Genomic DNA, 24,897 nt, shown 5'->3' with positions numbered 1-24,897 from the left:
TGTTGCTAAGCAACTTTTCTTGCAAATTTGGAAGGTCAACAGTCAAAGTTTTGTCTTGATCAAACAAGTAAGAATGAATATGTAAGGTCAAGAGATATAGCATATAAATGAATGTTCTTCAACCTAAGAAAGGGTTGGACTTGATATGTACGAATTTTGAATCAATAAAGCAATTTTTGGTGGGAACAAGATGTGCAAATAGCAAGTACAGTTTTGAGATTTCCTTGCAGTATTACAATATGTACATGTGTTTATGGTGAAAAGCTAATATGTACATGTGTTTATGGTGAAAAGTTGTCTTTTATTCCTTGTAAAGTTACTAATTAGTTTGTGTCAAATAAGATTCGTTTGACGTTGATTTGATTTATTTTTTGTCTACTAGTTACCCTAATCTGTGCTTAGGGTTTTAATTGAAATGGAGTCTCCTTCCTAATCCCCACAGTGGAAAACCCTAGTTTTTGTTGTATATAAGGGGTACAAGATGGAGATAAATGTTTTACTTCTTATTTTCAAACCACCCACCTGCTTGGAGTATTCTAACAGCATTTAAGCAAAGCATCTTCATTTGCTTAGCATGCAGACAGTCAGGAATCACACTGCAAAAGGCATAAGGAAGGTCATGGATACTTGAGGTTTGGAAGATGATATGGTGGTAGGATGTCCAAAGGGTTGAAAAAAGTATTTTTGATGTGGGTTTCAAATTTGATGACCTAAAAGCCCAAACTGTGGTATTAGTCCTAATTAGCCTTAAACTAGGGCTCGAGAGTTAACGGGTAAGGAGAGTCGATCCAGAACCCATCTTTTGAGGTTTGTTTGGTGTTAGGTTTTCATATGTTATTAGAGATTTTGTAATTTGTTTGGTGAGTTCTTTGGAAGTTTTGGGAGTTTGATGAATAAGTTGGTTGGACAGGGCTACTAGGAAAGAGCCCCTATTAGGCCTCCTAGAGAGTGTGAAGGTAGCCGGGTACTTAACTGGTCTAAGGTACAATATACAGGAAGAAGTCACCATCTTATGCCCCAATACAGTGGCAAAATGCTTTCAGTTAGCTATGCAAATTCAAGAAAAGATAAAGAGGAGATAGGAGAATTCAAACAAGGGCAGAGGAGGAAGAACTAATCAACAAAGGGGAAGAGGAAATTTTCCAAGGAGGCCAGAAGACCATCAACAAAATGAGCAGAAACATGAAGGTGGTAACAGGGGTGAAAACTCTCATAGAGGGAATCAAGGATTCAGAGGGCAAAGGAGGCCATTTAACAAAGGCCGAGGATATGAAGGTGGGCAAGTTAGGGGACATGGAACCCTAAAGTGTTATTCCTGTGGGCAGCCAGGATATACAATGGCTCAGTGTCCACTCAAAACCACAAATCCTCCTAACCAGAATAGAGATAGAAGAAACCAATTGATCATGAATGATGAAGCTTGTTGTAGTAGTAGTGCCACACAAGTTGGGAGTGCAACACTAGTATTTGATGGGGAGAACATGATGCGGAGGAAGACTATGCTAGAGATGTCTTTGAAGACAGAGCCACCACAAAGAAAATCCCTATTCAGAACTCAAGGTAAGGCATATGGAAAATTGTGCAAAATTATAGTTGACTCTGGATCCACCGAGAATGTTGTATCTCTGGAAATGACTGAGAAGTGTAAGCTTAAGAGACTACCTCATTTAGCCCCCCACAAGATTTCATAGTTAAATAAGAGTCAAAGCTTTACAATTGAAGAGCAAGCATGGGTAGAATTTGAGCTTGGTGAGTACAAGGATAGGGGTCTATGTGAAATCATTCCTATGGATGCCTGTCATTTGATCCTAGGAAGGCCATGGCAGTATGATGTGAAAGCCCAACATAATGGTGAAAAGAATAGCTATTTGATAGAGAAGGATGGCAGACAGTTTAGGATGGATCCTTCACCTCATGGTGAAAGACCTAGATGATAGTGCAGTCAAACTAATCAGAGGTAAGGAGTTGTTGCAGTTAACTAAGGAAGAAGATTTTCAAGGGTATACTCTGATAGCTAAACCAAAAGAGGAAGTCAGGAATAAGGAACCGCAACCTGTAGAGGTTGAAGAATTGCTAAGACAATACCCTTCACTAGTTGTAGAAGAGAAAGCAGAAGCACTACCACCTGTCAAGAGTATAAGCCATCAGATTGATTTAGTGCTTGGTGCAACATTGCCCAATAAACCTGCTTACAAGCTCACCCCAGCAAAATGAAGAGGTAAGTAGACAAGTTTTGGAATTACTAAATAGAGGATTGGTAAGGAAGAGTTTGAGCTCATGTGCATGTCCTTCAGTCTTAGCACCTAAGAAGGATGGTAAATGGAGACTTTGTGTTGATTCAAGGGCAATCAATAAGATTACAACTAGGTATAGGTTTCCCATGCCTAGAATTGAAGACCTAAGGGCCCGTTTGTTTGCTGGAATAGGAATAGGAAAATTGGGATAGGAAATGTATTCTCTGTTTGGTACCCCAAATCGGAATAGGGAATAGGCATACACATTCCAATTTTGCCCCTAAAATGAGCATATGTCCATTACAAAAATTAGTTGTTATTGGAATAGGCCATTCCTATTCCCAATCTAATTTTTATTTTTATAACATTTTTTTTATTATATCTATTTGTTTAAAAAAATGAAATAAATTATATTTCTCATTAACTTCAATGAATAAAACAAAAATGAAAATATTGGCTCTGCAATAAGTGAACTATGGCAGACTTTTTGGCAGTAGAGAACACTTTGAAAAGTAGGAAATATATAATTAAAACGAACTCTGGCAACACCATACACCAATAAAAACAGCAAATAACCAGAAAGATTGACACGAAGACAAACATTGAGACACAGAAAGGCCCTAAAAAGGAGCAAATCGTACTTAATAACAAATTCGACATCCTAGTAGAAAGGCATGAAGAATGCATTAAAGAGAGAGTGGCTCAACAACGGAAAAATGGCATAGAAGCATCTCAGAACCTTATCCCCAAACTGAACAATTAGACATATCAAAGGCAAATAGCGGCAGTAGAGGAAGGGTGGATGCAAGTTCAACCCTGAAAATAGAACACCTCAAAGCAAAAAACCAGTAAAAAGGATTGCGGGGGAACAACCAAGAACCAAGGAGAAAATAAGGAAGAAAAACAGGAAAAGCAGCTCATTTTCTTCGAAAAAACCAAGTATGCAAAGAAGTTTCAAGAGTCAGGTGCAAAATTTGGAAATCTTGCTAATGAAAATCTTACCCTAAACCACCTTGTCGCCCACAATTGCCCTAAACCCTCTATTATCTCTGAAGCGAATAGCCTACCTTTAAATTCTAACCCTAACATTAGCATTAAACCACCCACAACAGATCTTCAGGCGGAGAAATCCACAAAATCGTATCAACCAAAATTTCAATTCGGTGAATAACAATATGGCAAAACAGTCAATCGGCAACAAGCAAACCACAAACCAGAAATGAAGATGGATAACATGATTATCATTAGTAAAAAAAATATAGAAGAAAAGTGGTTTGAATGCGAAAGAAATGGAATATATGCCATTTGGACATGCCCAAAAATAGAGAGATCAAAAATGATGAAATGGCTCAAATCTATGGATTCAAACTAGGTAAGTATATCCTTCCTTTCATATTCTTTAATTTATATGAATTGTAAAGATTTAAAATTTAAAACAGATCTGCTTAGAAGTGAATTAAAACTTATAAATGGCTATGGTTTAAACTTCTTAGAATGGAAGCCAAATTTTAATGATATAGAGGCAAAAAACCTTAATTTACCAATATGGGTAGCATTAACAAATGTACCAGCAGAGCTCTGTGACATAGATATTTTCATTAAAATTGGAGAAAAGCTAGGAGGAATAAAAGGATATGAACCTCACCACTCTAAAACATCCATTGTTAAATTATTGGTTAATCTCAAACCAGATAGCTACGAACAAGACCACATCAACATTATAACTAATCGTTCAGTATACAAAATCATATATGTCAATTATCTAAAAAAAGGAATAAGGGCATCAAGCAACAAAGATTTTGAGGAAGTAAGAATGGAAGACAATATAGAGTAACAAATCATAGAAGAGGTAATGAGGGAATAAGAAAGGCAGAATACAGAATAAAATAGACAGCATAATAATCATAGAGAACAAGGAAACTGGAGAAGGAGAGATAACAGACCCTGAAATCATCCTAAGTGTTCTTAGAAGTATTGAAAAGAAATCAAAAACAATAGAGAAAGAGGAGATCAATCAGGTTACTCAAAAGAGATATAGGGAAGGAATCCAACTACTGAATGCACTGGGGAAAAAAGCTGAAAATCTAAGAAAAGATCCCAAGCAATCGGAGCTTGAAATTATAGAACTTGAGGAGAACATCAGAGATATCAAAATACTCAATGAAGAAATAACATTGAAAGTTAATGATGTCATAGATCAAATAGAAATCATGTGAATATCAGAAGACATGGATAAAGACAGAACTCCTTCTAAAAGAAGAAATGAGCAAGGGAAAAGATAGCTACAGAGCAAACGAAAGGAAATATAGCAAATAGAACAAGATCTGATTCAAACAGGGCACTTAAACAACAAAAAAGATGTGGAACAAGAATAGAGCAAGACACAAATAATGGAGGATATGCAAAATTTATGGCTCTTTAAGACACCTCAAAAACCAAACAGAAGCACATCAATACAATCTAAAGGAAGAACAGAAATGGAAGCACTAACTGAAATCGCCAAAGAAGAAAATGAAGAAAGGAACAAGCAAGAAGTAATACCTCCAGCAACTTCAAATCAATGGTGCAATGTTACCATAAAAAAAAGAGCTGAAAAACGAAGCTATAAATTTTGGAAAACTCCAGAGAGCAGAGTAGATCCATTTGAGGCACATGAGAACTTAAATTCAAAAATGGAAGCAACACCAGCAGACAAATTAAAAGAACAAAGTCCAGCAGATTTCAGGAAAGTAACAAAGCACGTAGAACAGAGCAAGGATCAAAATAGAAGAGGAAAATAAGAATGAACTATGGCAGATGTGGGAAAAATACGGCATACAAATGGATACAGAACAGAGAATGCCAGAGGAATCAGATAATGAGGACAGTGGACAAAATGATGAACATAGAAATCAAAATGAAAATCAGATGAATTTAGCAGAACAGATAATTAAAGAGCTGGAAAAAGAAAAAGATGAGGAGGAAGAAGAAAAGCAAATAGAAAGTATCAGCAATGCTCAGGAAAATCTAGAACACATATCTATCAATCAATAAGACATCAAAACTCCAAAATGTGGTAAGTAAAAATCAAAGCGAGGAAGGAAATCTCTAAGAGAGTTAAGAGAAGCAAACGACCAGGCAAAACAATAGCAAAAGATCAGTTAGATTCTAAAAGCAGAGAAGGGGAAGAGCCTTCCCAGATCAGTATGAGAATAACAACTTGGAATGCTAGGGGGCTTAATGCTCCTAGCAAAAAACGATTAATAAAAAGGAACTTAACACAATCTGAATCAGAAATTATATTATTAGAAGAAACTAAATTGAACAAAGAAGGTGGTCTAAAATTAGAAAAGAAAATAGGTAGTTGGAATATAATTCTACAAGAGTCAAGAAGAGCTTCAGGAGGATTAGGAATGGAACCCAAGAAAGATTAACCTAGACCTAATGAAATCTAATCAAAATTGGATGAGTTGTAAAGTCAAGAGTGTTAGAAATGATCTACAAATAATACTAATTAATGTTTACAGCTCAACTCAAAGTGCAGACAAAAAACAGTTATGGGAAGAAATCAATCAATTTTTGAGGGATCACAGCAACGAATACATATTATTCGGGGGAGATTTTAATGTAATTTTAAATCTAGATGAAAAATATGGAGGTATGCAACATATCTCACAAGCCTCCATAGACTTCAAAAATTGGATAGAATTTTAAAAAATTATTAGATATCCCTACCAACAATGGAACATACACTTGGAACAATAGGAGGAAAAATTTCACATATGTAGCAGAAAAAATGGACAGATTCATCTTCAAAAGGGAATTAAGAAATATAGATAGGGATTTACAATCAACCATTTTGCCAATAGCAGAATCAAACCATTATCTAGTAAGAATAGAATTATCTGAACCTAAAAAACCACATAGAAACCCATTTAAGTGCGAAAAAATGTGGTTCCTCGACAACAATATTATGGGTCAGATTAAACTATGGTGACAAAAGGTAACTTTAAGGGATCCAAAATGTATTGCTTTGTGGCGAAAACGAAAATGTTAAAGGAGAACATACTTAGATGGAATAAAAATCACTTCAACAATATATTTAAAGAAAAATTAGACAACGAAGAAAGTCTTAAAAGTCTAAACGAGGAAATAATAAAAAAGGGAATGGATAATGCAAGATATATCAAAGAAAAAGAATTGCTTGCTAAATAGAAAGAGATTTTAGGGAAAGAAGAAATCTTCTGGAAACAAAAATCAAGAGAAACTTAACTAACAAAAGGAGACTGGAATACAAAAAAATTTCATAATAGTATTATTTTTAACAAATCCAGAAACAAGATATCTAAAATCAAAGACTCAGTAGATAATGTAGTGGAAAACCCCTGAGAAATTACAGAAATATTTGTAGATTACTTCAAAAACATTCTCAATAATAATGATAGCTCCAATAGGGCTGCTCAAATTAAAATGTTAGAATCAATACCAAAACTAGTATCTACAGAGGACAACAAATTACCGAACAAACCTATATCCACAGAAGAAGTTAAATCAGCATTGTTTAGTATGAATCCAGATAAATCACTAGGGCCGAATGGATTCCAGGCCTTTTTTATCAAAAATGTTGGGATATCATCGAAAAGACCTATGGAAAGCTATAGAAGCATCTAGGAATGGTGGTCCCTTATTATCATAAATCAATCATACCTTCTTAACCCTCATACCCAAAAAAAAAACGCAATCTAAAAATCCAGGGGACTTTAGACCTATAGCTCTATGTAATACTATCTATAAAATCCTTTCTGAAATGCTATCTAGATGCCTTAAATTGATCCTTCGCAAAATTATCTCAAAGGAACAGACAAAATTTGTCTCGGGCAAAAATTCTTTGGATGGTATAATTATTATACAAGAAACGATGCATTTAGCAAACAAGAACAAAGAGGCAAGTATGTGTATGAAATTGGATATACAAAAAGCATATGACATGGTGGATTGGAGATTCCTTTGCAAAACACTAGAAGCCTTTGGATTCTCACATCAATGGATAAACCTCATTTTCAAATGCATATCAACACCAAAAATATCATTTCTCCTTAATGGGACCCCAGAAGGTTTCTTTGACATCTCGAGAAGCATTAGGCAAGGAGATCCACTATCTCCCTTTCTTTTCATAATCATGGCAAAAGCTTTTGGAAGGACAATAAAAAAAGCACAAACAAAAGGTAGAACTAAAGGAATCACAATGCCAAACAACATTCCTAACATTTCACATCAACAATTTGCGAATGACGCGATTTTACTAAGAGAAAGCATAATAGAGGAAGCACAAAACTTCAAAAATTTAATTCAGTTATATACAAAAGTTTCAGGTCAGAAAGTGAATGCAAAAAAGTCAAAAATCTTCTTTACAAACACAAAGCCTAAACTAGAAGATCAGATCTGTAACATTATGGGTTATAAAAAAGGAACATTTCCATGTAAATATTTAGGTATAGAACTAGAAAAAGGATCAGGAAACAATAAAGGTTAGAACAATATTCTAGAAAAAATGGATAAGAAAATGGGGAGCTGGAAAGGGAAGTGGCTAACAAAAGCCGGTAAAGTGACAAAAATTAAAGCAATACTATCAGCTCTTCCCACATATCTGCTATCATGTCTCCCACTAAATAAAAAAATGAATAAGAGAATTGAAGCTAAGCTAAGAAGCTTCTTTTGGAATGACATGGAAGAACATAAGAAAATGGCACTAATAAAATGGGAAAAAATAAGCAAACCTAAGGAATTAGGAGGTTTAGGGATAAAAAATCTGAACTGGCAGAATGAAACTTTAGGAGCTAAGCTAGTATGGAGAATTTATTATGAAAAGGAACAAAAATGGGCAAAAATTCTATGTACAACAAATATTTAAATGCAGCGGATCCAACCTCTCTTTTTAGGATGCGCAATTTACCCAAAGGATCAGTAAGTTGGAACTTCATAGTCAAGTGTAGAGCACTGACTAGTAAATATATCACCTGGGACACAGGAAGGGGTGAAGATGCGCTCTTCCGAGAGGATTCATGGGATGGTCTTCCCCCCATGGGCAGCTTAGGCATCCCGACGAATGTCAAAAATACATTAATAAATTTATGGGGTACAAAAGTCAGTAATTCTAAATGCTTAAAACAAGAAAACATAACAGAAATTTGGGCATGGAAAACTCTAGATGATATAAATTTGGACTCCCTAGGAAAGGAGGCATATGAAAGTATCCTTAGAAGAGAAAAGTAAATCAAAAAGAAAGAGGAGATAAACTCATATGGGGAACCTCCAAAGATGGAACATACAATGCTAAAAAAGGTTACAATCTTATAATCCAATCCCAGAGATGGGAAGAGGTGGAAATGCCTCTTAAACTATGTTGGGATTCATCCTGCCTCCCAAAAGCAGGAATTTTACTTTGGGCTGTCATTCAAAAAGGATTCTAATAGCAGATAGGCTTAGGAGAATAGGCTTTGAGGGATCGTCAAGATGCATTTTATGTAAGAAAGACAGCGAAACTATTGATCACCTATTATTTCAATGCAATTTTGCTCAAGAATGTTGGGAATGGTTAAAACGAAAGCTGGACTGGACTGCGCCTTTCCCTAGAGATCTAGAAAAGAGTCTAAAAGGATGGCCGAATGGCAAACCTCACAATATTTATGACAAACTTTGGAACATGTGTCCTTCCATCCTCTTATGGGAAATCTAGAAAGAGAGAAATAGAAGAATTTTTTGTGAAAGTTCCATGTTAATCAATAAAACAGAAGCATGTATAATAGAAATGATGAACACACACCTAAGAAAGACAACAAAGGAAGAAGGAACAATCTCAAAATGGGACGATATTATGAAAAGAAATTGGTACAAATTGATCAATCCCCCATTAATTTATAAAAAGAGGAGTCAAGAGGCAAGGAATAAGTGTAAATGGGAACCACCCCCCAATGGATGGGCCAAACTAAATTTTGATGGGGCATCAAGAGGCAATCCAGGTAAATCAGGGATAGGTTGTATCATAAACAAGGATACAAGGAAATGGATCGTCAAAAGAGATAGTTATATAGGAAACATGACGAATAATTTAGCAGAACTGGAAGCCCTTCAAGAAGGACTTCGATTAAGCATTAACTTAGACATTAAAAGACTTATAATAGAAGGGGATTCACAGACAGTGCTCAATGCCTTAAGAAAAAGGGACACCCAAAATTGGGTATTAAATTCAAAACTAGAAGTATTAAAGCTATTTGATCTCCTTGAAGAAACCAGAATTCAGCACATATTCAGAGAAGGAAATAGAAAAGCAGATTATTTAGCAAACAAAGGGGTAGATGGAGAAGAAATATTAGAATTTAATAATCAAGAAAATTGAAAAATAATAAATCACAATTATGATTAATACCTAATATCAATAAAAGCTAAAAAGTATACAACCAGGGAGCACTAAATTATGATTGAAAATATCATCAATCGGCAAAATTGACATCATTAGAAAGTAAGCATTCTAGAGCATTCGGCTCGGTATTGCTATAAACGCAGTGTTTGATTCCCTAATTGGCATGTGTATTCTGTTGTTGATTGCATAGGGTAGAGCATAGATACCGTTGTTGCAGTTTTCCACGCATTAGAAGCTAGGACAATGGCTTTTAGAGGTAACATCAAACCTGAAAGGTGGAATAGGATTTTAAATTTTATGGACAACCTCTCTAGGGTTGTGTTTAGTAGATTTTTAGGAGAGCATATCTTCAACTATGATTATACATGGTGCACGAACAGTTCTTTTATTGGGTCATTCATAGCATGTCTAGCTAGAGCAAACATAGAGTAGGGTCTGATTATTAATCGGTGTCCTAATATTTTTTATCTAACTTGGTTGGAAGGACTAGAGCATGCAGTCTTGAGCAGTATTTACCAGAGCATTCCTCTCCTTGAAGTTTATATGAGTCATCCGCCAGGTAGCTTAGGTCAAGCTAACGTTTTCAGGCACTCCATACTGACCATTAGGGATAATGTCAAATTTTTCCAAGCATGGCAAAAAATGGAGGCGAATATTTTCTTCCTCCTACGTTGGAGAGGTATAGTGGTTGAGCCAAGTATAGATTGGCTTCGGAGTTATCTGAACCTCTATAATGCATATGTGGAGCCTAAGGTAGACTTGGAAAATTTGGAGAACATAGAATTCATTCTGCCCAATATGTACAAATCAATTAAAGAGAAGACTACCTTCATCTTCCCTCCTAGATGCCCGGTGACTAACAACAAAGAAGCGTCAGAGATTATCATGGTATGCATCAAAAAGGATGAGTTATAGACTGTCAAATTTTTTCCGTGTTTTTCGTAGCGGCTCCTAAGTTCAAGGTTTTGGTTTAATAGGGCACACCCTTTTTTGTTTGGGTACCGGTTTGTCTAGCTATCAATAGGACCAGAAAACTAATTAGGAAAGCAATCTCATTATCCTTTTCTTTCAAATGGATCCCTGAAAAATTGAACAGTATTTAATTAAGTCTTAGACTTGGGAAGCTCATGTCTCTAATCATCACAGGATACACTAATAGTTCTCATGAATTAGTAATAAGAGGGAAATGACTCCTCTGACAAATAAAGAAGAGTACACACGAATCTTTAATCAATAAGATTTATGACTTCTAAATCACAAAAAAAACAAGTACAATAATCAAGGACTTTATAATCAAGTATGACATTTTAGGAAATTATACACAAACAACACGGATCGTGTAGGAGCAAGATGATACAATAAACTAAGAGGATAATGGAAATTAATTGGAAGATAGTTAGATCAAGTAAATAATTAAAAGCTAAATGTACATTGAATAACTGGTGGTAATCCCTCCTTGATAATAGACAAATATAAAGCTTCATCATTAAAATAAAAAGAAAGGAACCTTTGAGAAAAGATTATTATGGGACCCTATACTCCTTTGCATACTGATTTAAAAATCGTTTCCTTATAATTTTGGATTATGACTAACCCCAAATTGGAAATTAGTTGTGTTTTATGATGCAGATTAGATTTCTAAACAAGGAAATAAGAGGCAAAATTGGAACAGGATGATCCAAGATCACACTTTTTTTTAATATCCTAATGAACTCTTGGCAAATTTTGACATTTATATGTATGTATAAAACTGTAAGAAAAGAGGAAATGTAAAAACTGGAGTATGCCTCTTTTAAATCTGTATAAAATACTGGATTTTCAGTCTCGGGCAAGACTGGAGGTTTTCCTACTCTGTTCTTTCCTACCAGTGCCTATTTGAACAGAGGGATCTTTGTAAATTCATTTTTATCTATTATAATAGAAAGCTTCGGTCATTTACCAATCAAAAAAATGAAAATAAAATTAACCTTTTTACCATTATTGAAAAAATTAACTAAAAAACAATAAAGTAAAACAAAAAAATTTAAGGAAAATATTTTTAAAAATACAATCTTAACCATTCCATTCCATTTTTGTACAACCAAACAATAGATTAACATATTCCCAATCGAATTCCAAGTGAACCAAACAGGATTGGAATTGCCCTTTTCTATTTTCATTCCCCATTTCCATTCTCATTCCATTTTTCTATTCTAATTTTCAATTCCTATACCAGCAACCAAACGGGCCCTAATGGATTCTCTAGGAAGATCATGTGTATATTCTAAATTGGACTTGAAATTAGGATATCACCAAATTAGGATCAGAAAAGGGGATGAGTGGAAAACAGCTTTCAATATTAATGAAGGACTATATGAGTGGCTAGTGATGTCATTTGGCTTGAGCAATGCACCTAGCACATTTATGAGATTAATAAATGAGGTATTAGTACAATTCATTGGAAAATTTGTGAGAGTATATTTAGATGACATTCTGATATTGACCCTCCACCTTTCTAGTTGAATATGTTGTATCAGATGAAAACATGGTCATTGAAGTGACCTTAAGTCAACTTGTTTCTCATCTTTATGTGAAAGCTCTCAAATAGGCTCCAACTACATTCAACCCAAAAACACTACAAAGCTAAGACAAAAGGTAACACTTTGAAGATTTGTGCCAACACTATAATTCCCCACCACACATCTAAAAAGAAATAAGAATAGTAAAATATGTAGACCTTGTTTGACCTTTTGAGGTTTTAGTTTCTACTTTAGTGTTAAGCTAAAAATTAAAGATTACTTTTGTACTTGTCTGCTGTTTTTCCCTCTATTGATTGCTTGGGCTAAAGAAAAGAGCCTCCCTCCTCACACTTGTCAACTTCCAACTCATCAAGTATTTTGCCTCTAATCCCAATTTTTGACTCCACTTTATCAATGCATAAGACAACACCCATCATGACAACCTCATTGTGTATCAAAGAAGTAGACTTTGAGTTTTAAGCTGGATGAAGCGGGGAAGTAACAACCTTCTGCTATGGTCAAAGTTGCCACAACAAAAGAAGTGAATCATCGTAACAAAAGAAAAAAAATTGAATGCATGGAAGAGCTCAAAGAAAAGGAAGTTGACATGATTTAATTGACTCTCATCAACACAATGAATGGATGGCAGCATGTGAGGAGGACCAAAGGTTTTGTTAGAGATCAAGTATTAAATAAAGTGATCTAAAAGAGTGAGATCAGCAAAGGGTTCTTGACACTAAGGAATTGGTTACTACTACTAGGGTTGATTATGTGACTTGCTGAATCAACAGGGTCCTACCTAGAAGTTCCAATTCCAAGGGTGGGCTTCAGGCTGCTGCACTAGAAAACTAGACAACACTGAGCATATTTGATGGAAGACCGTTGATTTTGAATGACGACTTCATCTTGTCAATTTTGAACACATGCAAGGGAGCTTCTTAGTTGAGGCAATAGGGAATTTCATTTGTTAAGTTGCATCAAGGGCAAAGCAATTGGTCAAATTCAGAGAAAATGTTGGCAGGACATTTCAATGCACATTTAGAACCAATAGACTTGACTAGGGGAGAATTTGCTGACTCAAGGTGAGAAAGCATGAGTAGATGGCCTAATCACTGAGCTTGACTAAGGGAGAACTTGCTAACAAGATTCACTAATCAATTCTTTACAATAGCAACTGCAAAAAGCATGAGTAAATGACCTGATCACTGAGCTTGATGTATTTTGTTGTGCATTCAGTAAACTCCAAATATTGCACTGCAAATTCAAAGGTAAAGTACATCAAATTGGGCACTTTATAGAAGTGTTATAGATATTGGAATATGCTGCAATGGAATACTGTGGGGCATCTGGAATCAGCTGGATGCAAAATGTAGGATGAAATAACATTGTGGAGATGTGTTGTTATCCTGCATTTTGTCACCACAAAATGTTGGTAACAACACGAAACTTTTCCAAGCTAGTTTCACATTTCATAAGGTTTGAATTTGATATTCAATTGCTTAATGTTGATCGATCAATCTATTTCAATTTGTATATCAAATCTTTTTACTGAAGGTTTTCGTTTTGTTTTCTCTCGAGCCTTTGCTTGACTTTTGAAGCCTTCATCGTCCTTTTCTTTTCTTTTGAGTTTGTGTTTGATGGTTTTTAGTCCTTTGGTTTTGCTCATGTCATGCCTTTCAGTTTTTTCTTCGATTCGGTCTAACCTAGAGCTCAATCGAAGTTGTCAGTCAAGAGATATGCCCGTTTTAGTGCTTCAAAAGTGGACCTTTTTGCTGCAACAACACGAATTAAAAATATGATGTTATATTTTTTATTTGACTTTCATTTTTTGATAAATATAACTTTAATTCACTTTTTGTTATGTTTTTAAGTTACTTTAACTTTAATTTTTTCACTTATAGTAACTATAGTACACTTTATGTTATAATTTTAAATTGAGTTACTTTTTTATTTTTTCACCTAAAATGACTATATAACAATATAGTTTCAGTTTAATTTTTATTTTTAAATCAAATGCTCATTTAAATGTTAATTTTAAAATGATGTTTATATATTGTATTTTTAAATATGATATATAAATATTGTTTATGACCCATTTAGTAACATTTTTATGAAATTAAGTGGATTAAATGACTTTAAGTTATCAAAAGTGGACATTTTATATGCAATTACATTAAAATCCATCAAAAGTGGACATTTTACATGTCACTACATATAAAGTTCAACCTGGTGGACCTTTTTGATGTCATTGCATCAAAAGGTAAGTTTTTATGTCTTTGCATCCAAAATGTGAGATGTTACTTAAAATGTGCTTTCCCTTCCAAAAAGTTCGATTTTGAATGCTTGCACATTTTAAAACATGTCATTGACCCAAAAAGGTCTGATTTGCCTTGTTTGCACATTTTAAAACATGCTATTGACCCAAAAAGGTCAGATTTTAACTTGAAACATGTTTAAATATATGCATTGCCCTTCAAAAAGTCCAATTTTGAAGAAATGCATGTCTTTGTACTCCAAGAACCCGATTTTGATCATAAAGAGAGATTTTCTTGATGGATTTGCATGGGATTTTCTCTATTGGAGGCATTTTTACTTCGCAATGATTTTCCTTGCATCAAAAATTGATCTAACGTGCCCAAAAACGTTATTTGAAGCTCAAATCTAGGGCACCATTTTGAAGAAATAAGCAAATAACTCCATTTTTTATCAATATTTTTGCTCCAATACAAATTGATTTGGCTTTATTTGGGGGTTACATTGTATGTTGATGCATATTTTGGTGTTTAAACCCCAAATCGATTTGGTCTTGTATCTTGGTGAAAAACGTTTTTCACCAAAAATGTCCCAAGCACATGCATCCCAAAAACGTTGGATCTTGGAACAATCTTAAGGCACGTTTTGGCATCTTTTAACAACTATTCCTTGTCTGCTACCCTTTCCCGTTTGAATTTGTAAAAGGTTGAAAGATTCAAACGTTTTTGGAGAATTTTTCAACATTGGAGCATCTTTCTCCTTCATTTTTGGCACTTAATCTTCATTTAAGTGGACTCTTTCTTTCTTGCTATTTAATTTGTGCTTATCTTGTTGATTTATGCACATAATTGCTTGATGATTGCCACCTGTTGAAATCTATGCCATGGAAAGTGCATTTTTCTTTTGAAAATGAAGATTTTGTTCATTTTCATGTTTTTGGTTTTTTTCCAAGTTCCAATTTTGAATTTGACTGTTGAAGTGTTTTGCATCTTGGCATGTTTAAGTCACTTTCCAAAGGTACATTTTTCTTTGTGTTTTTTGTTTTGTGTTTGCTTGTCAATTTTCTCCACTTTGGAAAAGTCAAAAGTTCTTTCCCAAGAACTTGTTGTTGCTTCACTTCATGTGAAAGCATCATCACATTCCACATTCCGTTTCCATGTCACAATACCTCACCTCTCATTTGACGAATGCGATTACATGTTTTCCATCTCATTCACCATCCGCACATGCATGTAATCCAATTTCTCGTTTCCATTTTCACTCATCTCACTTTTCACATCCATTCGCACGACACGATTACACCAAATGCCTTACGTGTAATTGCATCCAAAAGGTCCGATTTTGATTAAAAGTCATTTTTTTGAAAAGTCAAAAAGATGTCATTTTCATCTTCCATGTACTTTGACTTCATCATTTTACCAAAAGTGACTATAAAGCTCATTGTCTCTCTTCCAATTTCCATTTCCATCCCTCCATATGCATTTGCACCTCCATGAGCAAATACATATTTCCGCATCTTTCCATGCTTTCCATCTCATCTTCTATTTGCACTTACATGTAAAGTGCATCGTCCATTCACACTTGCATCTCATCTCACCTTTCATCTCCCGTTACATGTTGCACTTACATGTACTCATTTTCCATGCAATAATGTCTTGAAAACCCTAAGTCACATTTGAATATCAGCAATCATTTGCATGCATTCCCATGCATTCCAACTTTACACATTCTCATTTCATTCCATCTTCCATGTTTTCACCTTCATAACACTTCATTACGCTTTATATTCATTTAATTTTCATCCATTGCATATGTGTATGATTTCTTTGAGATCATTTCAGTGGATCTACCAAGTCCCCAATTTGTTTCCAAATCTTTGTTGATCACAAAATCAACTTGTATGGAGATTCCATCTGATGATGTATTTATGTTTTTGGATTTTTGGATTTTTGTGTTGCAGTACACGCACAAGAAATGACCTCACTATCAAAATCCAAAAGCCAAATGAAATATCAATATGATAAAGAGTTGGCTCATGCAGCTCCCTCATTAGTCATAACTATTCTAGATAACGTAATGGACACAAAGATTGGTCATGTGGATGTGGTTGATTTCTTGCAGAGTGTTGAAACTCCAGCTAGCCATGAAATGAAGCGTATCAAGAGAAGTAACATTCACCCGGTATCTATATTTCCTATGTGGCCGTAGAACCTAATTTCGTTCTCGAATGTGCACGGCGATTTAGTCCAAAGACAAAGACTATCAAAGACGCTAACGGCAAGCTTATTATTAGCCTTGATCCTGAGGTCATTGAACAAATCTTCAAAGTTTCACATAAAGCAGAATATGCAGATTTAACCAAGGAATCATCTTTGGCATGTTGGAATGGGCAAAAGGGTGATTATCAAAAGTTTGTCAACCTTTACTGGTTAGACAATAAAAGGAACAACTTCTCCAGATGGCCAAAGACCGTTCATCTGTCTAATTTCAAACAAGAATATAAGGATCTCATCATCCTTCTCAGCAGAAATTGTAGTCTCAAAGATTCTATTGATTTTGAGCTATGGATGTATAAGTTCATCTTTCAAATAATGGAGAACAAAGAACACATCTTTTGGGGAGAGCTCATCAGCACTGCATTCTGCCAGTAGATAGGCAATGTGGGAACTTTTCCCTTCTACATGAATTCTTACCTTGTTTACATTGTTGCTGCCATGGGATCTTTCTCTGGTCTTTCAACCAAGGGAGCTCGTCTTCAGGTTCCCATTTGGGATTACTATGACCAAATCACTTTGACAAATAGTAAATTTCATTATAGAAGAGTCCAAGATGCCTTATTTGGGCATTTCCGGTGCTTGTTCAATAAACAGTTATTAGTCAAAAGAGTATCTGATGCGGCATGGGAGAGGGTGAACCAATATGGTTGTATTTTCATTCAGTTTCCAACTTTCACATACTTGAGAGTTGGATATTTCAAAGGCGAGTTGTATACCTTACCTAGGTATGATATAGATCGAATCATCTTGATGGAGTTAGCTAGACAGCTCATGGATGTGCAGAGTGATCAACATGCTATGCATAGGCCTAGTTTCGGCATTACCTCAGCTAAACCCTTGGCTATTGGTAACTATTCGATCATTTTTGTACCTAAAGCAAAGAACATGGAAGAAAAGTTGCAGTCAATCACCTTGATGAAGTTCAAAGCCAGATTTGACTTTGACTATCGAGAGATGAATTCTCAAATGAAAAGAGCTTACACTCATATTTATCACATTGAGGACATCTGGATTGATATGAGGACAGAGCTTGATATCATGAATATGGACTACTGCAGATTAACCCTGCAACAGATAATCGATCGTAACATGTTGGAGATCCCTTCAGATTTCCAAGTTGAAGATGATGGCAACATCCTTGATCCGGAATTTCATCAAGCCGGCTTTGATAAGAAATGCCCTTTTCCTATTCAGTGGCAACAAAAGGAAGGTACATCTATCATGGATAGATTTCAATCCATTTTAATGAACACCAATAAATGGTTGAAAAATAAAGGCCTTAAAAGAGTAAATCCTAAGATGGGCTTGGATTGTGGAAGTTTTGGTCCTCCTGGCAGGAAGTCACAATTGGAAATCATAGGGAAAGATGGTGCCTCATCCTCTGATGCTAAGGGTTCCCTCAAATTCAAATTGAAGGGTGGAAAAGGAGCCAAATCATCTCAAATCTATGAACCAATTCAAGAATCAGAGGAAGAATCTGAAGAAGAACTGGAGACAGAATTAGATAAAGAAGTTTCAGACGAAGAAGGGGAAGTCATGATCATATCTCTCCCAAAGCTTACACAAGCTTGTGCACCGTCTATACATGAAGAGTCTTTTCTGCATGAAGTAGATGACGATGTGGATTCATTCTCCACAGTTTTCACTCCTATTCCAGTCTCAGAAGTCAATACAATGGCTCTTCTTATTTCTTCTGTTGCTCCTTGTATTCCTGCAAATGAACAATATGAACATGTAGCAAATGTGTTTGAGGATTTTCCAACTCTTACCAGTGGTCAAGTTTCCCAACTTGATACATCTTTGACAGGTTTTGAGCTTTTCATGACGAAGTCTTCTCAACATGTTCCTATGCCTTCAGCTCTGCACACTAAATCTTGTTCTATTACAATGGAAATACAATCAAGATCAATGCCAATGGTCTCTACTGTATCTACTTCTACGGATGAAGGTTTCAACCTGCCTGCATGGTTGAGCAAAATAACAACGAAAAGGAGAAAAGTGGTTGTTCCTCCGGACAATCTCCCTGTTAAGAAGACCAAATCCAAATCTTTGAAAGATAAGATTGTTTTTAGAATTTTGGTTGATTCAAATAAAACCAAATTTGTTGAAGTTGTTGAGCCTTTGGTGGACAAACCTATTGATGAACTTACTTGTTCTGATTACAAATTTACTAAGGTTGAAACCGGAAAGCAATCACGTTTGAGTTGTTTGCAAGATTATGCTCAAGATGCATTGGCCAATGTATCAAAGAGCAATCACAAGCTATAGGAAAAGAAAAATCAACTAAAACAGGGTGTTTCTCGTCTAAACAAGGTCATTCGGCAACAATCTTCTCAGAGTGTTGTTGTTATGTCTCAAACATCTAAGGAGAGAAAGTTGATTGAAGCCGCCAAGTCTTGAATATAAGAAATCATTTCTGAAGGAGTTCGAGCCATCACGGAGACATTTGTAGTTCTTAGGCATGTCAAAGAGATGAATGAAATGGAGCGAAACTTAATTTCTTCCTTGACTCAAGAAGCGGATAACTTGAAGGAAATCCTCGATGATTGGGATGAAATGGTCAAACTTGATCTGGATGCCTTGGTCTCATGTGACATTCTTCTGTCATGTGAAATGTTCTTCAGATATCAAGGGTTCATTGGTTACAAAGAGGAAACATTAAGAAAGCTAATCACAAAGTTGCAAGCGGCCTTTGGAGATTGTCAAGTAGTTGAAGCAAGTGTTATTTGTGATTTGGAATAGATGGGATGCCGTTATTGATGAATCTAGTAATCTCGTTGCAATAGAAAGAGTAAAATCAGAATATACAATCAAGATCAATGCTGATGTAGATTCTGAAGATTTTGGTTCACACACAATGAACAAGTTTGTCTTGTATAAATCCTTGACGAAACACTTGTTGGATACTATGGTAGCAAATTTCAAAGTTGTACAAACAGCATATGCAAATGCAGTGAGAGTAGAAGCCATATCGAAGACCATGGAAATTGCTGATCTTCCCACAGTGCGTGACATCATTGTCAAATTTAAGGCACTAAGAAACAATCTTTGAGATTGTTGTTTTTGTTTTTATTTCATGTTAGTTGTTCTAAAAGGATGCATTACATGAAAAAGTGTAATTACATGTAATGCGAGTTGCATGTGCAATTGCATGTATCCCTATATTGTTTACTGTAATTAGACTAGGTCAAAGTTGGTTGAGTTGCTCCCACTTTTTCCTCCACCTTTTTCTCAACTCCTATGCCTATATAAAAGAGTGTCCCCTCATTGTAAAATCGTCATTATCTTTATCCAAGAGAGCTCTGGAGAAATTATGCCAGCAAAACTTTGTTTGTGTAAGCACTATTTTGAGAGAAAGTGAATACAAAGGAGCATTTGAGACTTCACTTTGACTAAGTGAGATTGTTACTTGTGTGAGATATAAGCTTTGTTGTAATTCATCTAAGTTATCTTTGATTCGTGTTATCTTCCATTTTTGGGTAATTGTATCTTGTGAATTAAATATAAAAGAGTTAAGAAGCAATTGGAGCCAGAGCTTTGACCAGGAGCAATTGTTGAAGTGTATAGCTAAAAGCTTAGTCTGTAGCTTGTACTTCTTTCTTAATTCGCAAAATAGTTAAGTTATTCTTACTTTTAGAAGTCTTTGTGCCTTAATTGTAAAGTTTTTCCATATAGAAGTACGACCAGACTTAGAGCCAAACTAGCATTTTCAACTAGCCTTTGAGTTAGTGAAGGTTTATCGATATCTTTCCAGCTCTTGAAAGAAATGTAGTTAGAGATTCACCCTGCCCATTACTTGCTCCACAAGTGGATTCTTTCTTGAAAGATAAGAAGAAAGGATATTGGTCACACCCATTTTATAAAATCTCTCGACTTCTTGCTTACCTTGAGTTGATCTAAGGAACGGTGAGAAGGGGGAGCCTATCCTTTAAGGTAGGAGAGACTCTGTCTCACACGTTGTGGCTGGTCATCCTATTTTGCGATTGGATTTTTACTCAAAATTATCGTTTGCAAAATATCCACCCAAATGTGCAAAACAAGAGCTACCACCAGACAATGCACATAAGACAAAATTCAATGTTATGCCCTCGCAATCAACCCATCACTTGTTGATAAACAGAGCCCTACTTGGACTTTTACAAATGCAGATCAGGTTCCCCAATCCTATATCATCATGTATCAACTCCACAATTCATGAGAAAAGTGTAAGCTATATAATCGGTAGACCGTGCCTTATCATTGGAGAGATAAAACACGATAAGACATGTACAAAGCATACCTTCAGACATAATTTTCAGTTAAGTGCTGTAAAATTTTGCACCTTTTGTAATTTCAGAATTTTGTATCATGATATATATATATTTTTGCAAACTAAACTGATTCAAAGAACCCCGTGGGTCAGATAAATATCAGCAAGGTAAATCTTTTTCTTTTCTCTAATGGTATTTTTATATTTGATGCAAGGCTTTAAATATCTCCAAAAAAAAGATGGACGAAAACCTAGTGCTCAATGAGTGAGTTAGCCATTATTAACATTTCTGCACTAAATTTGTCATAATGTAAGTTGATGTTGCAGTGTTCTGTATTGTTATGCAGATAGACTGATTTGTGCAAATGAATAAAAAGTGATATTACATTGCCAATTCTTAAGACATTGTGTCTGTTTCACTTCACTTGACTCTGTTGTTCCATTGAATTAGTGTTTTTATTTCCTATTTTATGATATTTTGCATTGTTGTCGTCTTTCAACATTCTGATTAATAATATCTGATAACACCTAAGAGACCAATAGATATCAGATAGCTCCCATCACTATCACAAGCATTTAACAGCGAGAATTATTGATTAACTAGATATCAATCAAATTGATCTCAAGTTGTCAAACTGTCCCATTCGATGCCTTGTAGTTGTAACCTGGAAAAAATCTGTTTATATTGCAGTGTAGTATTTTGAAAAGAAAACCATAGAGTGCATTATCCAGCAATCCATAGAATAAACCAAAGTATTATTTGATCCATGTGATTCTAGCAGTTTACAATGGATCAATGCCAGAATTAAAAGCTTGTTTAAAACTATACTAATTGATATTTTCTCTGATCACTATCAGATTGAAATGCAGTACATATATAGTGACCATTAGTCCAACAACAATGTACAGTGTCTTAATAGCTTCATGCTGATCACTAGAATTAAAATCCAGGGCATAAATTTACCATTACGAGCTAGATTCATCCAAATATGCTGACTACAAAATTACGAAAAAGACAAAGTATTGTATTAAACTGTAGCATAGACAAAGACATGTAGTATATTATAGCATAGCATGAGATGCATTGATGTAAGTACACTCTCAAAATTGTTATGAATGTATACCTTTAAGTGCCATGAACTAGATGAGCATGTGCCTTCACTCGTGCTTGTGGAAATATTGTATGGTTCCCATTTAAATCCTGACTGGTGCAAATCTTCAACAACATAAGTTGTTGAATTAAAAGGGTTCTGCCGCTGGAGAGATAATGAAACAATAAATAAATAAAGAAATGGCAATACTTCAAAGAAATATGTTGGTCATATACAAGAAGAATTAAATTTAAGTGGGCATTTCTAAGAGATAAAAATACCTGTGAGGTTTCTTTTATAAAGCAGTGTGGGTATGATGGTTGAGACTCCAGAGATCCATTGCTCTTGTTTCCAAGTGCAGGAAGATCAATCGGTTTACTTTCCAAGCTTTGAGTATCACTTATCTGAAGCAATGGATCTCTTTGGGGAACTGGACTATGCACATCAAATGTTGCCCATCCTTCATTTACTGTGCTTAGCCATGATTCTTTGACTGAAGTCAACTTTTGAATGGCTATACAATCAGTATGAGTCCGTTTTGCTAGGTTGGAGCCATCTTTCCCAAGCTCTATAAAGCTATCTGAATCAGCCCTTTTAAGTACTGCAAGATTGTATTTGGCTTGGGTTCCATTACACACAGATGCATATTTGGACACGTGAATATGTTTGCCATTCGCATCCTAACATATAAAGTCATCATAATAAACTATAAAGCTTTCTTTCCTTGACTGTCCAATCTAAAATTAGATGAACTTATCTAGGCATTTTGTTCCATTTTACACATGTACAGTAAGCATGATATCCTAACAATCTTTAAGAAGTATGATACAATCGTTTCCTAAAGACGCAATAGCAATTACAGGGGCAAGAATACATGATTAACTTTATGGATTGAATATAATGAAAACAAATTGGAAACCAAGAAACATTTGATGATGAAAAATACATGATTAACCTTATGGTCTGGATATAATGAAAACAAATTGGAAACCAAGAAATATGTGATGATAACGGTGATCAAAGTGTGTAAAGCACATAGAACAGGTTTAGCAGAAAAAATTTAAAACTGCATTCTTGCTTACCAGGAGCAAACCATCATTTCTTTTTTCAGATTTTTGTGACAAATTTTTTGCTCCTTTTCCAGCGCAGTGTCCTTCTTGTGATTGAAAAACTAATGTTCCCCACTCTCCACCTCCGTCAACCTGATGCCTATTGCTAATGCTTTTAAATTCCCCATCATAATCATATGGGTAGTATGTGTAGGTACCAGTAGTACTAACTGAAGAGCGTCTCTCATCATTGTAGTTGGAGGAACGCCCGTCACCTTCTCCTAACTTATACCGGCATCGACTATCAACAGAAAACCTCCCATAATCTTCCTGCATCAAACAGACACGACTGGATAATTCTATTACTATTACTACGGCTCCTTTCAGTACATATTTCTCCAACTAGATGATACTAGTGTTACTACAAAGGTGATATTACCCATACCCACCACAGTATTGCGAGCGACGTATCGTCTCTCCACATAAACCTCTTTAATGAAGCAGCGGAGTGTGTCGATATTACTGACCAACACAAGACAGTGTAAGCAAAGAATCAAAGATTGAGATGCTCCTGGGAAAAAATGTGTAAAATTTGTTCGGGATCACAGCAATAGAAGGACAAACAAAAAATCATATGTTTTCTCAAGCACATATGGACATTTATACAGTTTAAACACATTTGGGCTACCTGCAATTGGGCAGGCTGTTCCGCTGAAAATCCCAGTTTGCCAAGTACATGTTTCGAGCCCGCTGCAAATGATATTCCATCTTTAGTGAAGGCAAAAATGTGAGAAAGCATAGAGATGTGAAATACCCATACCTGATTCCCGCCTGCATTCAGAGCACCCACTTCTGCGGCAGTAAACTTGCACATTGATATGGATTTCACGCGATGAGTAAACTCCCGACTGTAGTGATAATACCAATATCAGCAATAAACCCCTGAACGCCTGAGCCGCCAAACACTATAAATTATATTTAAAAGACTTACTGTATGCCGCTGCAAGTCAAACAGACAAAGGTCCAAAAATTGGTGCACACGTATTGTGGAACCTTCAGTCGATCAATCGATCAAAACCCCATTAATGTTAGCATTCGCAGAATATTATTGGGATTGGAGACCTGTGAAAAGACATGAGATTGAGACAGAGATTTTTACCAGTGTGTTACAATTTATGCATGTTTTGTTCTCTTTGAGTTTTGAAATAGCCCGTATAAGCTTCTCATTCTTGTCTTCTTTCCGCGCTCCCATAGCCATTTCTACTGAAGGAAGAAACAGAGCAAGATAAGTTCTGTTTGCCTTGGAGCTGAACAGAGCAAGAGAAATTCTGTCTGCCTTGGAGATGCTTTGAAAATCACAGAAGGTATAAAATACAGATTTTATACGGATAGTTGTTGGATAAATTCATGGCGTGTTCAGTGCCCAATGCATTCCATGTTGAGCTGCTCGCGACTTGATTTAAGTAAGCATGGCACAGATGGCAATAACAACTGTGTGCTTTGTTGAGCTGCGCATGACATGTCACTAATGAAGAAGGATGGAAATTGACGATGCGTGGACCTTTTTGCCAGATACTAAATTTGAAAATAGCAAATTCAATGTATAAATTTCGAAGAACAGTGAATATATATTGAATGGTATTTCTTTAATACGCTATATAACATGCATAGCCTCGCCAATGTCTAAAATATATATATATATATATGTATATATTTATTTTTTTATCCCTTGAATATAAAATGTAAAGATGACTATTTTTAAATAATTTAATTATTTGAAATGTTGAAATTTATCATGTATTTTGGAGATTGTAGTACAATTATGTGTCTTACAAAAAAATATTTATT

The 24,897-nt window shown here is 35.3% G+C and overlaps 1 protein-coding gene across 5 annotated transcripts in view; it reads right to left on the bottom strand.

The window, feature by feature from the left end:
* Nucleotides 1-24,682, bottom strand: part of LOC149548243 (uncharacterized) — a 71,711-nt gene extending 47,029 nt beyond the window's left edge. For 3 of the 5 annotated variants that reach the window (XM_089792288.1, XM_089792293.1, XM_089792291.1), the window contains exons 1-8: nucleotides 24,209-24,510; nucleotides 24,041-24,102; nucleotides 23,870-23,957; nucleotides 23,738-23,799; nucleotides 23,499-23,571; nucleotides 23,083-23,379; nucleotides 22,282-22,680; nucleotides 22,034-22,165 (exon numbers count right to left, since the gene is read on the bottom strand). In XM_089792288.1, the coding sequence (XP_089648414.1) occupies nucleotides 22,034-22,165; nucleotides 22,282-22,680; nucleotides 23,083-23,379; nucleotides 23,499-23,571; nucleotides 23,738-23,799; nucleotides 23,870-23,957; nucleotides 24,041-24,102; nucleotides 24,209-24,307 (1,212 nt within the window). In that variant the 5' untranslated portion in view covers nucleotides 24,308-24,510. Of the gene's footprint in view, nucleotides 1-22,033; nucleotides 22,166-22,281; nucleotides 22,681-23,082; nucleotides 23,380-23,498; nucleotides 23,572-23,737; nucleotides 23,800-23,869; nucleotides 23,958-24,040; nucleotides 24,103-24,208 lie in introns of all 5 variants that reach the window. The other 2 variants (XM_089792289.1, XM_089792290.1) reach the window with 2 other exon arrangements.
* Between the last annotated feature and the right edge of the window lie 215 nt (nucleotides 24,683-24,897).

The sequence above is a fragment of the Cupressus sempervirens genome, chromosome 7 (assembly GCF_028749045.1).
Source record: "Cupressus sempervirens isolate cs-2001-9-10 chromosome 7, ASM2874904v1, whole genome shotgun sequence".
Taxonomy (NCBI): domain Eukaryota; kingdom Viridiplantae; phylum Streptophyta; class Pinopsida; order Cupressales; family Cupressaceae; genus Cupressus; species Cupressus sempervirens.
Note: the sequence above shows the minus strand (reverse complement) of the source record. Positions and strands in the feature narration are given on the sequence as shown.